This window comes from Eleutherodactylus coqui, chromosome 8 (genome assembly GCF_035609145.1).
Source record: "Eleutherodactylus coqui strain aEleCoq1 chromosome 8, aEleCoq1.hap1, whole genome shotgun sequence".
In the NCBI taxonomy this organism is placed as follows: domain Eukaryota; kingdom Metazoa; phylum Chordata; class Amphibia; order Anura; family Eleutherodactylidae; genus Eleutherodactylus; species Eleutherodactylus coqui.
The window spans coordinates 136,409,110-136,427,590 of NC_089844.1; the positions used below are offsets into that span (position 1 = coordinate 136,409,110).

Genomic DNA, 18,481 nt, shown 5'->3' on the forward strand with positions numbered 1-18,481 from the left:
AATAAGTTGGCGCTATACAAATAAAGATTATTATTATTATTATTATTATTATACTACAGGATTCATTAGTCATCATATTTGTAGGACACCAATGGTAAAACTAGTAGTGCAGAGGCTGCAGCCAGCCCCAGACCTGGAGTCTAAGGGTCCGTTCAGCCAGGTGCTTTTTCCGTGAGAGTTTTATGCATTACAAGATGCACGAAAATACAACATTTTTGTAATGGGTGTATTTACATAGGCAAATTTTCTCTTGTAGCGATGCTGCAAGATCAAAAATTGCAGCATGTCCTACTTTTCTTCAGGTCTGCAGAAATCTTGCCCATTATGTCCAAAGGGTGAGAAAAAAAAAAATGCATCGCACTCACATGTACATGCAGGTGTGGCGCATTTTAAAAGTTTTCCTATTGAAAGTATATGCGATTTTCATGCAAATCTCACAGAAAAAATCAAAACTTGAATAGCCCAATATTGGTCCAAGTTTCTTGATCCAATATCACACTCTCCCCTGTGTAAATACAGCTTAAAGGGGTTGTCCCGCGATAGCAAGTGGGGTTAAGCACTTCTGTATGGCCATATTAATGCACTTTGTAATATACATCGTGCATTAAATATGAGCCATACAGAAGTTATTCACTTACCCCCTCCGGTGCGCAGAAGCCCTGTGCGGCGCGAGCACGCCGGAGCGGCCCCTTCAGCGCAAGCGCGTCTAATCCAGGGAGAAGGCGGCTTTGGTCGGCGCCATGGAGACGGGGACGCCAGCACCGGAGGGGGTAAGTGAATAACTTCTGTATGGCCAAAATTTAATGCACGATGTATATTACAAAGTGCATTAGTATGGCCATACAGAAGTGCTTAACCCCACTTGCTGCCGCGGGACAACCCCTTTAAGGGGTTGACCTGAGATATAGACATGTGGATCCAACTACTGGTACTGCTACCAATAGTGAGAACAGGGTTTCTGTGTCCCCTGGTATGATTAGAGTAGTGCTCGAGCGAGCGCACTGCTGCTCCATTGGACTGCTGAAGAGAAGCAGAGTACAATGCATTTTGCGGCAGGCACAAAAAAGAATGGAGGAGCAGCATTCATATTAGACTGATGTTCCATTCATACCTGTGGACACAGGATGCCTGCTCCCATGGTCAGTGGAGTCCCAGGGGTCAGACACTTATCTCCTTTCCTGTGGATAAATTTAAAGTGACCCTCTGGTTTTGGGACAATATTCTGTCCCCCCAGGACCAGAGGGGATATATGTAGATGTTCTTCTCTGCTGCCCCTATGATCAGCCAGTTCCCAGTCCCACTGTTGGCCATACAAGATGGCCGACAAACTCTTTAGACTTCCTAGATCCCCCAGTGTACATTGGTTGTGTTAGACACTGATGGGCCAGAGGCTCATCACGGGAGCAGTGCAATCAGCTAGTTAGAAAATTGCGTTGGTCATCTTGGATGGTTGATAATGGGGAACCGGTGGACCAGAGGGAAAGCAGAGAAACACTTTTGTCCCGAAACCAGAAGGCTGCTTTAAATCTTGGGATAACCCCTTGAAGAGGTCCATCTGCTCTATGAGATGCTTATGTTATACTTGTGTGTATTGTACTAGTGATTGCCAGAAAGACACTGGTTCCCCATATACCTAAATCACCCCCTTATGAATGTAAGTAGTGGCACAGACTGAGTTACCATTGGAAATATGCCACTTTTTTGGTACAAATTGCACCAAACACTGACTTTAATGGTTTGCACCATATTTATCACGTTTTACACACTTTCAGGCACTTTTTAAACTCGTCTGAGAAAGGGGCGTATCTTTGTGAATACTGGGTGTAACCTAAATGCCACAATTTTTGGCATAAACTAAGCCCACTAATAGGTGGAATAGAGTAAGGCTCCTTTTACAGAGTGATTTATTATTTACATGATGACAGTTCGCTTCTTCGCTCGTGGAGCGTGATTATACAGGCAGATAAATTGTTCACAATCTCACGTGGAATTGCGTTTGCAAATTGTTCAATCACATTCACTGTCCCAGTAAGTAAACAACTAAACAATCGCTGTTTACACGCAAGGACATGCGAACAATTACATTTATGCCTGTATAAAATAAATGAGGAATGAGAAGTGAACACACTCTCAATCGCTGTTCAATCGTTGGCCATGTTTACACTGAAAGAGATCGGTCAAATTTGCAGGAACCAACAATTTTTTGGAACTATAATCGTTCTGTGTAAAAGGGCCCTTATGTTAGAAAACTGAAGATATGACAGATTTCTCATTCAGCAGAGGTCTGTGATAAGGCTGGAACGTCTTACATGAGGGACACCTGTACAGCTGCCATTGAGGTCAACTAGATTTATAGGGCATCACATAAAAGGTTATTGAAATGGATAGAGCAGAGAATGAAAACAATCTAAAAAAAAAAAGCCTAAAAATTTTTTCACTCCCTTTTCATATCCACTGGGGAAGATTTACTACTCCTGTCTAACAGTTAAGACAGTGTAAACTTAGAATAGACAGTCTTAAAAAGTGCCAGATTTATTACAGTGACTGCTGCTGATAAATCTGGCGACTCTTTAGAGTGTTTAGTCTAACTTTATACCATCTATTAGTTGGCTTAGTTTTTGCTATTTCTTTGTGGTAAAATGTTAGTGAATGATGGTGCATTTAGGCCACACCTCTTTCTCAGTAAGCCACACCACTTCCATGAAGCCACTCCCCCTTTCAGAGTAAAAAAAAATGTCTAAAACATAATTAATGTGGTGCAAGGCATATAAACCTGCCGCAGTGTCCATTCATCAGTAACATCCTCTGTAATGACCCCCTCCATTTTTATTATTTCGGTTTGTATTTAAGATACTAACAATTATTAGAATATTTTTATTTGTTTATTTTTTTAAACAAAATGTGAAAAAATTGGACATAATAAACACAAAGGAGAAATAAATACAAAGAATGTGGAGGTGAACGAGAGAGCGGTGGGAAACTGAATTAGCAGTCTTCAGATTGGCTCATTAAAGAGAACCAGGCGATCTCCATACCTGATTTAGTAAATACTTAAATTCCCCAAGAAATAATTGGAGAAACTTTTGTGCTGTTTCTGTTATTCCTCCTAGAAATGTATGTGCTGGCTGCACCCCTGCACAGCTGTCATGGGGTGACACACTCTATTGAGGAGAATGGTAAAACTAAGTTGTTAATTTAATCATAGATTTCCAGGAGGTATAACGGAGGAACCGCACAACACAGGGTTCAGAGAAAAGAGCTTTTAGAAGTGTTATCTTAGGGTGCGTTCACATGTCACTGATTTGCTGCGGATCTGCAGAAGATTTCAGCTATTCAGTTGGAAAGGGGTGGAATCTGCTGCAGGTCTGTGCCAAAATTCACAGCAAATCAGCAATGTGTAAATGCACCCTTAAAGGGACTATATGATCAATTATTTTTGCATTAATTAAAACCAGTTAGAGAAACATTTTCAATTTTTCTAATTTTTTGATTGTAGAGTTTTTTTTATTCAGTCGACTATGGGGGTGGCCATCTTTCCTGATTTACATTTAACAACATTTAGAGAGATGCTTTACAGCAGTCTCATGGCTTATTCACACAATGGACAGGAGACTCATTGACTTGTATGGGAGACTGTTCTAGGTGCACTCTATGGACTGCGCATTTTGCAGGGAGGGTGAGTAGATAGTCACAGCTTATAGCTCTTGTGAATGGAGGATCCTGTGTTATCTACATATAGGGGTTACCTCTCAGTGTAATCCTGCCTGTGATGTTAGTGAGATGACGGCTGCAAAGCTTTCTCTACAAATCAGGAAATGACAGACTAGTATTGAGCTCTGTGGTCTGTGTGAAAAATGAGGGTTTTAGGAGATATATATATATTTTTTATTTTTTAAATACAAATTGTGACCGAAAAAAAAAGAAAAATCCTAAAAAATATGTTTAACACAAAAATGTGATTTATAAAATAGGGCATTTTCTGATGGCACGTTCTCTTTAAGGGCATACAGATATTTAATAAGGAGAAGAGCGGAACGTTCCTCTGTAATAACCGCTGTGATGAGAAAGCGTCATGTTAGAAGTCATTATCACTCTCCACAAACGACTCATTTTGTCGCACTTGTCTTCTGAGTTTACCCAAATCTCTCTTAGGTCCCCTTGCCCTCATGATTTCTTCCTCTTCATCTTCGTCATCATCTTCATCCTCATTGTCCTCATCCTCCACATCCATTTCACTGTCTTCTAATGCATCCTGTGTGAAGGTGCAATTGTAAGTTATTAGCATAAGGATCTCCCAGAATGCAATGGTCTAAGCCTTATCTGACACCACTGCTGCATCTGCCAAGTCCTGTGGGTAAGGGGCATGTACCAACCTGCTTATGGCTGCCCAGAGCCTCAGTATTACTTATATTGGCAGGACTGGCTCCCGCCTCCACGTAATGACAGCAAGGAAATAAAAAGAAGACATGAGATATGAAGAGAGAGAGGAAGAACAAAAGAGCAGCCACAACTGAGAAAAGCAGAGAACTGGAATGGAGAATGGATAGAAATAAGCAGGTACCTGGTGACTCCTCACTGGGAAATCCAGACTATACTCTTCCCAGCATGGTACCCCACATTCCATAGTACTGACTGTATCTTATCATGCAGTAACATCTATTTAACCCAGCAAATACTGTATCTAACCCACTGCTAACAGTTAGTGGATGATCAAATATTCCAATCCACTGCTAACAGTTAAATGGAATATTTGATAATCCACTAACAAAAGCAACTGTACATACAAATGGACTTCCAGTATTGTTCTTTCATCCATGTTCTGGACTATAGGACTACATTTAGGTGCTTTAAAGGGTTTTCTAGGTTTAAACCATAGGCGACCTATCCTCAGAACAGGTCATCAGCAGTTGAGCGGCAGGGTTCTGCCACTCGGAATCCCTGCCAATCAGCTGTTCGCCAAGCTGCTGTCAGTTTGTATGGAGCCAAAAGTTGACCACTCTGTACACAATGCAGCACCCGGGTTGGTATTGCATTAAGTTCAGTAGGAGCTGTGCCTGCATTACCAACCTGGCCCGCTGTGCTGGGGCAAAGAGACCCTCTTGTATGTTCAATGGACATTTTATGTGCTCAGTCAGTATGACAGCCATGATTGTTTGCAAAGTACTAGATTCTGAAAGCAAACTACTAAGATGCTGACCTCTAAAATACATACAAAGATAAGTGCGGGTGAACATACCGATCTCCCAGTAGCCATATCACTGTTGCGATCTTACTGGTCTAGCCATAAACAAAAACCAGATGACATGGGAGTCTTGGGCTGAAATACTTGCTTGTCTGTTGCCAGCAACATGTGAATGGATTAATGCTATGACTGGTTATATGCTAATAGGTTGATATTATATGCTTATACGTTGATACAAATACAAGTTATGATTGGTTGTATGTTATCAAAGAACTTGCTGTTCTTGTGATTGGCCCGCTGTAGGGTGGTGTTTCTATTCAAAATAATATATAACTACTCAACAATAAACATGGGCAAGAATCTGCATGTGAACTCCATTAGTGTGTCATGTGTCTGATTCTTTGAGCTTGATATAATAACACTTATTTAATTTGTATCCCCACAACATATCAGCAGTGTCAATTGTGTTAACAAAACTTGGCACCCAACGTGGGGTATGGAAATTATCCTTTTTTTCTGTACTTTGCTGAGAATTGTATCCAAGAACTAACAGATTATAAGGAGCGCCAAAAACATGGTAAGAAGCTTATTCTTACACCTACGCTATCTGTCTTTCCTTGAGTAAAACTTCTCAATGTCTGGGTGAGTTGGACGGCACTAGTCTTTGCGTTGACAACCTGTGTCTAAAAATTCAAAGAGGGATATGATGTGTGGTAATTACTGAATGTCTTAATATGTATAGATGTGCCCTGTGTGTATGCTCTGTTGAATTGCAAATAACTGCCAGAGGCAACCTTTAATTGAGAAAGAAATGAAATTGGAGTATGAAATAGCATTGTTGGTTGGTTGCCCTAAGATTGCTTTTTTCAATGCTTGATGTGAAAAGCTGTGACTGACCAAAGAAAAGGATAACTGACTGCCCACTTCCTCTAAGACACAATATACGGGGTGCAGAGCGGAAACAACTAGACCTGTATAGTTTTAACGAGTTAAGGTTTCTAAAAGAGTGATAGGGTAAGAGTGAGTTATGGAAAACGCACTTGGAAGTGGAGGCAGGGTATCTCAGAGGTAGACAGCAAGGGAAATAGTGTAAGACAGAGAAGGCAAAAATGCAGTAAAAAGGTGTCAGAGAATGCTGAAAAAGAGTATGCAAGTGAAAATCGGGCATGTGTTCTGAGGATGATCGCAAGCATCGGATGACCGATAGTGGACAAACACATCAAGCCTCAGTGAGTTAAACCTCTCTTGCCTGTGTTTTGTTCACTGTCTGTCGACCTGTGTAGTTAGGATTCTAGTTTTCTACTTGCCAAAGGAAGCTTATCAGTCTGTGTGTGAATGAATAGATGTCCCTGCTGTTTGTGTAGTATGGATTTGCAATTTGTAAGGGGAAAAGCTTTTTTACGTAAAGTCCCTGCATACCAAATAGTTCCTGGACAGGCTGGTATAAACATAAGAGGCGGGCTTATGTATATAACATTCTCAATCTCCATAAAGTACTATTGCCACACACAATTAAGAGACCGTGGGAGTGGGTTTTGAGACGCAGACAACACGCACCCATATATCAAATAGACCTGACGTGCCCCAACTATCTGTCCATAGAACTTCACAACAGATTTTACGGTCAACTTTTAGTATAACCTTTGTCTTAAACTCCTATTACTAGAGAGGGTTAACGATTACTTAATCCTTCTCAAAGATGAGGAATTCTGGAGGGAGGGGCTGTCAGCTTCAGAGGACTGTATGGGAATTTGTGTTACTGCTGCATAGAAGAATTATGCCTAATGAATCAGACAGACTGTAGCACGTTGTATACAATGTGTACGAAGCTGTCAGCCTCCGACTCGATACACACCAACAGTGGCCTGGTGAACTGCTGATCGGTGGGGTCCTGAGTGCAAGACCACCACGGATCTATCACTGACAACGTATCCTGAGGATAGGTCATTAACCCTTTGCAATCCAATTTTGGATTCAGGGTTTCCTAGGGGGCTTTCTTTTTCTACAATTATACAATGGCGCCATCTGCTGGCTAGAGCCAGTACTGCAGTATGGGACACGCTGGAGAGGCCTCCGACAACAGAGCGGCCAGTAATATATAGTAAGAATACCCTGCTGGACGTCTTCCGACATCGAAGCTCTACAGTCTTCAATCAGAATGTCTTCAGACGTCAGACAGTGGATTGGAAAGGGTTAATAGCTCAGAACTGAGCAAACCCATTAAAGAAAGTGGTCTCAGAATTGACTTATCACCTGTCCACAGGATAGGTAATAAAACTCTGATTCATCAGGGTCTCACGGATCAGGCAGCCACCAATAATGAGAATTTGTGTTACTGCTGCATAGAAGAATTATGCCTAATGAATCAGACAGACTGTAGCATGTTGTATACAATGTGTACGAAGCTGTCAGCCTCCGACTCGACACACACCAACAGTGGCCTGGTGAACTGCTGATCGGCGGGGTCCGGAGTGGGAGACCACCATGGATCTATCATTGACAACCTATCCTGAGAATAGGTCATTAATAGCTCAGAACTGAGCAACCCCATTAAAGGGAGTGGTCTAAGAATCGACTTATCACCTATCCACAGGATAGGTAAGAAAACACTGATTGGTCAGGGTCTCACTGATCAGACTGCCACCAATAATGAGAATGGGGATCCCATGTGCCCTTTTTCTCCTCAGGAGCTTGCATGGAGTGAAGGCTAAGCATGCGCAGTGCTACACCATTCATTACCATTTGACCGCTGGATGTAGCCAAGTACAAGCCATCTCCAAGCAGTCCTACAGAGTTGAATTCAGTGGCAGTGCGTATTCTTGGCCAACGCTCCATTCACATAGGGAAAGCAGACTCTTTGTTTTTGTGATTGGTGGAGGGCAAGGGATACCTGTACCAAGAATCAGAAGGGGTCTCAGCAGTGTGCCATGTTTCATCAAAAATTGCTTAAAATTGAGCGCTGTGTGGACACACAAACTACTGGTTGTTCCATCAGGACAACGCCTGAAATGTAAAGAGGCCTGTACTAGTAATGCCCACCCACTAGAAGAAGATTCCTGTTTATTTTGGGTACCCCCTTGTATATCATGATGAAATCCTAGAAATGAGCAGCACACAGGTCACTGCATATAATACATTTCTGGTATATAGACATGGCGCTGATTTCTGGAATAAAAGGATATCTAATCTATGTCAATCCCATGTTCTGGTCACTTACCTCATCGCTGTCCCCTCCGTGCATGGTCCCCACAATACGACCTTCCCTGCCTGTAACAACATAAGTATTTAGTATCTATATCCTATAGTATGCTGTGTCCTCACAACCCAGCATATAACCATCTAGCTTTAGCTGTGCAAATACACCACAGAGAAAGGGTTAATTTTGCTAGCATGCAGTCCTGGGATTCCCCTGTATTCATGATGGTAGGACATGATACCATAAGTACTAGAGAATGGCACCTTGCATGGGAAGGCTGCGCCCCATCTGGAACTTCCCAAGTCTCCTGTCCTCATGCTCCATATCATCTGAGCCGTCGTCATCCTGGATTTCACTGTCCGAATCTTCATTGCTGTCTAGAAAGAAATGTACTACATTTATAATGAAGTCTTAGATGGCACTGCCAAAGCCGGCGCCACATCTATGCCAGGGTGCAAACGATAGTCCGTAGTATTGTAGGTGGGTATGTAACTGAATGGATTACAGGTAGTGTGTGATGACTGTATGTGACCTAGACATAGTGAGGTAATATATAGTGACAGGTAGCAGGGGCAGTATGTAACAGCAGGTATGTAACTTACAGGTAGCAGGGGCAGTAGTATGTAATGGCAGATATATAACTTATGGGCAGCGGGGGCAGTATGTAATGGCAGGTATATAACAGACTGCCCCATTGCCTGTATGTTATGGCAGGTATATAACTTACAGGCAGCGGGGGCAGTATGTAATGGCAGGCATATAACTTGCAGGCAGTGGGGGGCAGTATGTAATGGCAGATATATACCTTGCAGGCAGTGGGGGGCAGTATGTAATGGCAGGTATATAACTTGCAGGCAACAGGGGCAGTATGTAATGGCAGGTATATAACTTGCAGGCAACAGGGGCAGTATGTAATGGCAGGTATATAACTTACAGGCGGACGGGTAGAATGTAATGGCAGGGATATAACTTACAGATGTGTGTGTGGGGGCAGTATGTAATGGCGGGTGTATAACTTGCAGGCAGCGGGGGGCAGTATGTAATGGCAGGTGAGTGAATGATTTAGAGGTCCGTCTTACTTGCTGACTTCTGCAGCCTGATCTCCTCTTCTCTCAGCTTGCTCTGCATCAGCCTCAGTGTATTTTCCGCCTCCTGCAGGACATATCTCACATCATATTACTTATTCCATACACAAGCTTCCAAAAATTTGAGGGGCAAGTAATGCTTCCCATCTCAATGAGGAGCAGAATTCTTAGCGCTAGCTTATAAGTACATTAGTACATATGGAATTTGCACAGCAGAATTACATTTTTAAAGATTTGTCGACGGATAAAAGTGACAATCGGTGCCATCTCGCGAAGCCCGGGTTATTTCACATTTACTTATCAGGTCTTGACAAGATGTTATAGGTCAGTGACACTCTCATATAGGCATATGAATACATACAGCGGTGAGGGGTGGGCAGAGTCCGAGGCGGTGAGGGGTGGGCAGAATCCGAGGCGGTGAGGGGTGGGCAGAATCCGAGGCGATAAGGGGTGGGCGGAGTATGCAGCAGTACATGCTCAGCACTTAACATCTGCCCGGGCCAGAGAACTAAGAAGCAACATGATCTCCCTGGTCTCAGCAGAGATGAACCACACCAAGACCAGAGGTTCTCAGCGCCACTTCCTGTAATCTTTATTTAGGTACACAGCGCTATTTCTGACTAATACAGTTGATGATAAAGTGAACCGAACATCCCACCAACAAACCACAGGCCGGAGGAGATGTGACATCCTCTAATGTACAGTAAGCGAGTGGGACTAGATATGTTCTTCCTTGCTACAGTAAATAGTTCTGAACCTCCAAATGTGTATTTTCTGGATCATCTGAAGGGCACGTGGGAGCAATTTACACCAACCTCATGTAAAAATAACAGCTGGATGTCTAAACGGAACAACCATTTACTAATTATAACCTTTCTAAGTCAATCTTAGCCATTCTAATGACTTTGCTATTGTTCTTACTTGCATCATGATTGTAAAAAAAACAAAAACAAAAAAAACATCTAAAATGGTTGAAAATCAAATCGCGCTACTTGTCCCACCTATGATGGAAGACTCACTGCCTAACCTTCATAAATCGTCACTGCCCTGGCCATCAATGACTGCATACAGTAACAGTAAAGAGGTATGCTTTACAGCAGCCTCATGGACCACAGACACAATGGACAGAAGGGGACCCATTGACTTCTATAAGAGACAGTTATGGGCATACTCTGTGCAGGGAGGTAGAGGAGGTGAGGCATACAAAAGTTGCAATTTTGGCACACATGTCAAAATTGTGACCATTGGGGCTTTTATACTAGGCCCCGATACTTTTACAAGAAGTGGTCGGAGTCTAGTGTTAAGCGACATGGCCTCATTAGCCCATCACATTTTCTATGATCCATGCCATAAACTTGCATATATTATAGCAGAAACCTGTACCAGCTCCTAACACAGGATACTAAAGAAAAAAAAATGTAATTTTGACATTCCTGCCTTTTTATTTATTTTATGGCTTTCACTGTGCTGGATACATTTTTGATATTTTTTTTTTATAGTTCAGGGTTTTATTCATACGGCGATACCAAACCAAAGGATTTTTTAAATTGTTTAGTTTTTTTATTATGGGAAAAGGGGTTTTTAAACTTTAAATTGTTTATTTTTTTAACAGTAAAAAGAAATTAAATCTTTTTTTTGTACACTTTTATTTCGTCCCCACAAGGGTCTCATCTGATTGCTTGTACTATATATTGCGGTATATAGTGATTTTTAGTGTTGCCTATGAAGCCGTGCCATGGGCAGGGCTTAGTAGGCATTTATGTGTGGCAGTCCTGCGAGCCTTCAGTACTCTCTGGGCTGTTATACTAGCCCTTCAGGCCTATTTCATTGAAGGGGGTGCCAATGAAGCATGAAAAGGGGTTCCCCCCACCCCTGCTAGACGAAGGGCATCTAAACAATTAACTGCTGTGATCAGAGCCAACTTTGATCACGGTAGCTACCAGCGGCTGTCAGTTGTCAGAAACAGCCAATAGCCACTGTGTAAGGGGCAGATTTGGCTCTGGAGCTCGCTCCATACACCCTTCACAACCACACGACATAAATTTACATTATGTGGTTGTAAAGCGGTTAAGAGGCTTGGACCTCTTAGTATACGGTATTTGTCACTTTGAGCTCAGATCATAGTTTACTTAGACCAGCGTATGAAATACCAGTCCAAGTAATAGAGCGGCCTTCTGAGGGATATCTGCTCAGGGGGCTCATGCTTTATGGTAGCCAAAACAGGGGACACTAATACTCAAAGTCACCCTCCAGCACCTCCAGCAGTCCCACAGAGATTAGTGAAGCAGTAGTGCACATTGGTGACAGCTGCTCCACTCATAGGAGAGGACTCGGGACTCCAACCTTGTGATCAATGAGTCTCAGAGGTCGGAGACACTTATCAATACTGCTGATATGTGATAAGTTGCTTTTAATGGATTTTTCCACTATTGATATCTTTCCATGGATAGGGAATAAATATCATCACTGGGAAACCAATTTAAGGTCTCTAAGGAATTACAGAAGGTAAATTTGGTGTAGGTCTCCACAACTGCCTGTTCAGAGACCCTTTTGTGTGCTACTAGTAGTTCAAGGATTTGATCCTGTGGTGTACTTAATAATGAGGCAGATAATATAACTGCTATGTTGCCCATGGTGAGCAGAGGCTTAGCACTTACCTGTTTTATACCCGTGTTCTCTGCACCTGCCACTAGGGGAGCTCATTGCAAACAGATTTTTTCCCCTTACAGTTCCCATTAAAGGCGTTGTCTGGTTGTAAACTATTCATGGCTTATCCTCAGAATAAGTCATCACTAGTAGAGTGGTGGGGGGTCCATTGCCTGGACCTATGCCGATAAGCAGTTTGCCAGGCTGGTAAGCTTGTGCACGGAGCTGATTTCTGCAGTGGCTAGGCTTGGTATTGCAGACAAAGTTCCCATTCATTTAAATGGGAACTTGGCCTACAATACCAAGCCTGGCCACTACAGTAAGAATGGAGCTGTCTGCTTCCTGCAGAATTCAGTTTAGTACATGACTGTACCAGCCGGGCAAACAGCTGATCAGCAAAGGGCCCGAGCAATGGACCCCACCCATCTACTAGTGATGACTTATTCCCGAGAATTGGCCATCAATACTTTACAACCAAACAACCCCTTTTAGTTCAATACTAGCTGTAAAATTCATATCTAGGGAGCTTCCTTTAGTGGTGACAGCACGCAGAATTTTGTCATGAATCTCTGATTGTGTATTCCTACAGCAGGGGATTTGGAGCTCTGTGTGCCAACATGCACCTCCAACTCCATAAAGATATATTATGAAATTATGGTGAACATTAAGTAGTACATTTTAAAGAGCTCTCCATCTGGAGGGTGCCCATTACGAAATTTTCCTAGGATTTCCATGGATTGGTCCATCTCTTGTCTGTTAGGGTAAGTAAAGATCAGATATTAACCCCTTAGTGGCGAAGCCAAATTTTGGAAATCTGACGTGTTGTTCAACATAGCATAACTCCGTAAAGGTTTTGCATATCCAAGTGATTCTGACATTATTTTTTTTGCCACATGTTGTACTTCATTTAGGTTGTAAAAATAGACCGGTATAATTTGTGTACATTTATTAAAAGTACCAATATTGGGAAAATTTTGAAAAAAGTTTTCATTTTTTCACATTTTCAACTGTAATATCTCAAATATGTGCAAACATACTGTACAAATTTTTGATAGGATATATATTTCCATCTGTTTACTTTAATCTGGATGCACATTTGAAAAACTTTTGTGTTTTTTTTAACTATTTAGATGACGTACAAATTTAACATTACTTTTCAGCATTTTAAGGAACACTTTGTTTTCTTACACCAAGCCAAGATAGCAAAGGCTCATAGGTGTCAGAATGATAGATACCCCCACAAATGACCCCATTTTAAAAACTACACCCCTTAGTGTATTCACTGAGGGGTGTCATGAGTATTTTGACTCCACAGTTTTTTTTCAGGAATTAATTCAATTTAGAGGAGAAAAAAAATAAAATTTCATATTTTTGGAAATATGTCGTTCTAAAGACATACTTTTTTCCTATAGTGCACATGAAAATGAGGATTGACACCCCAAAATGGATACCCCTGTTTCTCCCGTGTTCAGAGACATACCCATTGTGGCCCTAATCTAAGGGCTGGATGCACAACGGGGCCCAAAACGAAAGGAGTAGTCGGTGGCTTTCAGAACATATATTTTGCTTGAAGACGTTTTAGGCCCCATAGCACTCTTGTAGAGCTCTTGAGCGGCCAAAACCATAGAGAACCCCCACAAATGACCCCATTTTGAAAACTAGACCCCTAAAGGAATTTATCTAGGGGAGTACTGCCCATTTTGACCCCACAGTTTTTGCATGAATTCAAGCAAAGCAAAAGGAAAAAAATTGTGATTTTCGTTTTTTTGGCAATTCTGTCATTTTAAAAACAGCTTTTTTTGTACAACACACATATGAATGAAGACTTGCACCCCAAAATGGATACCCTTGTTTGTCCCGTGTTCAGAGACATACCCACTGTGGCCCTAATCTTATGTCTGGCTGCACAACGGGGCCCAAAATATAAGGAGTAGTCGGTGGCTTTCAGAACAGAAATTTAGCATGAAGGTGATTTAGGCCCCATTGCACACTTGTAGAGCCCTTGAGCGGCCAAAACGACAGAGAACCCCAACAAATGATCCCATTTTGAAAACTAGACCCCTTAATGAATTCATCTAGGGGTGTACTGTGTATTTTTACACTACAATTTTTGAATAAATCTAAGCAAAGCAGTAGGAAAAAATTACAATTTTCATTTTTTTTGGCAGTTGTATCAATTTAAAAACTGTTTTTTTTGTACAGCACACATATAAATGAAGACTTTCACCCCAAAATGGATACCCCTGTTTGTCCCGTGTTCAGAACCATACCCCTTGTGGCCCTAATCTACTTACAGGAAACATGGCAAGGCCTGTAATGGAGGGAACACCCATTGGATTTCAGGGTACAAACGGAATAAATTCCAGGCCCCATTGCCCACTTGTACGGAATAAAAATTGACACGTTAAAAATATCCCCCCCCCCTCTGCGCCCTTTTCGGCGTTTCCCAAATCTTAGATAAAAGTAATAATGTGAACTGTGTAGTATTTCCGAAAACAGGAGTAATTACGGAGGCTGGTTGGGATGGGTACATGGGGCAATAAAACCGGGTATCCTCCCTCCTCTCATGCTTTTTGTGGGGTATTTCTTGACCTCAGTGGCGGGTATGGGGTGTAAAAAGTGGCGCTCTGTGAGTCTTCGTAAGCTTGCCGAGGTGCGGCGGTCTTACACAGAAGGCGCTCAACAAGCTGCTCCTGGAACTGCAGGAAGGCGAGCGTTCCCGGGGCTTCTTGTAAATTGCGTATTACAGGTAGTGGTCTGAATAACGCTGGGCTCACACGGCCAGATGTGGAATCCGCTTGTGGAGGCCCACAGCGGATCCCAGCTGTGAGACCGGCTGTGACCCTGCGTACGGCAGCGTAATGTACTGCACATAACTGCCTACTCACACAGGCGGTCATTTGCAGTACTTTTTTTTTGTTTGTATTTCCCGCACCGTCGATTAGCGATGACGCGGGTACCCGCAGCCCGTATACAACGTAGTTGCATATGGGCTGCAGGTATATCCATGACCATGGAGCACAATGGGCTCTATGTTGCGGATATCCGCGGTAAAATAGAACCTGCTGCGTTCTCTTTTCTGTGAGTGGATTACGCAATTCCGACCCACTAATGTGAGCGGAATTGTGTAATCCAATGCGATTGATCTGCGTATTACCGTGGATCAGACGCATGCGGAATCCGTAATTCCTATCCGGTCATGTGAGACCGGCTCAACAAGGTCACTGCTCCAGGCTCTTGGCGACCATTGGGAAGCAAGGAGATTTTAAATTTCCTGGGCTCCCCACCTCCTGCGCATGTGTCCGGTGTTTTGCCGGCAGTCGCATGTGCAGAATTCGGGAAAGTTCACGGAGGAGGATTGCGTCAGGGTGCAAATACGGAGGTCTCCAGTAAAAAGTTTCATCTCCTCTCACCGATCGCATCGGTGAGGGGAGATGAAGCTTCACCTTTGTTTTACTTTTACGTGATCGCCATTATCCATTGGATAACGGCGAACCACGTGATCATGAACCACTCACCGCCCCATACCCCCCCCCCCCCCCCCCCCCGTGAAATCTCCAGGCTCTCGGCTAAGTTTTGTAGCCAGGAGCCTGGAGGTGAAACTGGCACTTTTTTAAAAACTTGTTAAAATTTTTTCGCGATCGTCGCTATCCACTGGATAGCGCCGATCGTGGGCCTATGGACCGCTCACCATGGGCCCCCGTGACGTCTACTGGTTCCCGGCTACCTTCAGGAGCTGGGAGCCAAGAGATTTTGAATTTTCCGGGGCTCCCGGCCTTCTGCGCATGCGCGTGACGTCATACGTCTGGCATGCATGCGCAGAAGAGCGGCGACAGGTCCCGGAGGACCAGTGCACCGCGGGACACCTCTGACAAGGCGGGTGAGTAATCTCAGCTGCCCTGATGGATCCGATCCATCAGGGCAGCTGAATATCTAACTTTTTAAAAACTTTTTTTCACTTAATTGCGATCATCGCATTGCCAGAGGGGACTGCCTGCTGCCCAGGATGACAGCTCCATGCTGTCGGCTACCTGCGGGCACCAACAGCATGGAGCTGTCACGTCCTCAGCTAAGAGGGCTTTAATCCAAAGAGGATGTATGTTTTTACGTCCTCTAGGATTAAAGCCCACTTAGTGAGGAGGTAAAAAGGCAATGGAGCCGTCACTAAGGGGTTAAAAAAAAATGGTTGTGTTATTATATCTTAATACATATCAACTCCATCAGAATTATGTTAAAGTAAAGGATAGAGCCTACAGAAACTGGATTATGCCATGCTGCCAAGGTGTCTAATACCCCCCACTCCATGGTTTGCTGAGTATCACCTTTGAAATGCATAAAAACTTTTGGAATTGATGTATTTTGTGAATAAACCAAACACGGACAAGATCGCTGACGCTCATCAGGACTCATTACTATACCCTGACCACGGCCGGGTCCCTGAACTCCTGCCCTCAAGTCTACTAACAATAGCGCAGCACTTCTCATTATCTACATGTGAAAGCGTGCAGCGGGCATCATTACAGTGCGTGATGCCATTCAGCTTCCACAGGTTAACGGGTTAAATAAGAATGTGCTGTAGAATGTGATCTGCAGGGAATCTCACACCATCATCTAATTATAGTCTAATGCCGCAGTCACTTAGGTTAGGACGCAGGGATATTTAGTAGCATATTCGAGAATGATGAAGAACAGAGCTGTGGGAGAAGAAGAACAGAAGGATGATCGGTGACCTTCAAGACAAATGGAGGTCTTCTGTTTATCCTCAACAGCGCCATTCATCCTTCTGTTCTAATTCTCCAACAGCTCTGTACTTCCTCATTCTCAAATATGCTACCAAATTCTGAGTTAAAGGGATATTCCCATAATGGACTTTTATGGCATTTCCACAGGATATGAGATGTGGGTCCCACCTCTGGGATCTACCCCTATCTCATGATTTGGCATCCTCCAACCCATCATAGCTGTATATGGGGGTCTTATGCCACTTCCATAATTCCCGCAGAAGTAAATAGAGTGTCCACATGCAGTTACAGGGCATGTGGAGAGGTGTAGTCCTGCTGGGGAAACCACTTTAAAAAAGGGTTATGTCAAATGGACAACCCCTTCTCTATAATAAGCAGCCCCGACGATCAATTTAATCACTGTGGGTCCGGCTGTTAAAGGAGTTGTCCCATGAAATGAAAGCTATTCCCTACCCACAGGATTATATTAGCTGTGTGTGTCGGACTGCTGGAAACCCCATGGATCACAAGATCCCCAAATAAATAAAGCACTGTTCTATTCATTTCAATGGGACTCCCAGAGATAGCAGAGTTCTGTCTGGCGCTCCCATTGAAATAAATGGGTTGAAAGTTTGAATGTGTGAACACTTTATTTTTTCGGGGGATCTTTAGAACCCTTGCTGTCATGATCCCAGTGTCATGATCCACTAATCAGAAAGTTATACCCTATACTGTGGATGAAAGATAACATCATTTCATGGGACAACTTCTAGAAAATCCCATAGCAATCACTGGAAAAGACACAAGCGACCTAACGTTCCTCCATTGTACGGCACATCACCTATTTAAATGAATGGGAGACCATGTAAACCTAGCTGTCACCAAATCTGCCATAGGGAAAGTTGCTTTTTGCAGCGGTTTTCTGCTCTGGGTACCAAAAGGATGTTCTGGACACAGGGCACTCACTATGATGTCCATGTGCCATAATAGTATATATGTGTACATGGAAGGAAATACCAGCTGAAGTGTATCAGACATTAGTGGAAAGTATGCCATAGAGAGAATCCAATATCATTAGGGGGAAAAGAGCCCCACTAAGTAGTAACAGATGGAAATAAATACTACTTTTGATTTTTGCTCAGGGGTCCAATTACTTTTGGTAGGATAGTATATCTTCCTTTCCTACAGGAAATATTTCTTTAAAGCTCTGCAAGGAAAGAAAGGTAATACAGCTAACAGGACTGACCCCGCTCGTGCTGAGGATCTGAGGTTACAAATTAATTGCTGCTGCCTGATGAAAATTTTGGGGCACAGATTGGAAAATTTACTAGAAATCTTCTAAAAAAACCCTATTGAAATCAGAAATTTGTGGTTCAGTTTGCCTTTAATACTATATTTATATATGAATACCAAATACACAAAATGACTCTATAAATGCTGCACTGAACGGCGGGACCAACTACATCAGAGCAAGACTGACAAGCCTCTTACTGGGAACATGTAGTCAGAAGTGAAGAAAATGAGCTCCGGGCTACCGAGATGTAGCCTGCAGAATAAGACATCACTACCGCACAGCAAGTGACAGACCAAGTGATGGCTGCCAGGGAGCCAAACGAAAAGCGGATCATTGTGCCAGAAGGACTGCGTTATT

The 18,481-nt window shown here is 43.0% G+C and overlaps 1 protein-coding gene across 1 annotated transcript in view; it reads right to left on the reverse strand.

Annotated features, from left to right (window-relative positions):
* Positions 1-2,873: 2,873 nt before the first annotated feature.
* The window catches only part of CLUAP1 (clusterin associated protein 1), a 57,214-nt gene continuing 41,606 nt past the window's right edge, over positions 2,874-18,481 (reverse strand). The window contains exons 9-12 of the mRNA XM_066576505.1: positions 9,458-9,530; positions 8,642-8,755; positions 8,400-8,449; positions 2,874-4,252 (exon numbers count right to left, since the gene is read on the reverse strand). Coding sequence (XP_066432602.1) covers positions 4,076-4,252; positions 8,400-8,449; positions 8,642-8,755; positions 9,458-9,530 — 414 coding nt within the window. The 3' untranslated portion in view covers positions 2,874-4,075. The remainder of the gene's footprint in view (positions 4,253-8,399; positions 8,450-8,641; positions 8,756-9,457; positions 9,531-18,481) is intronic.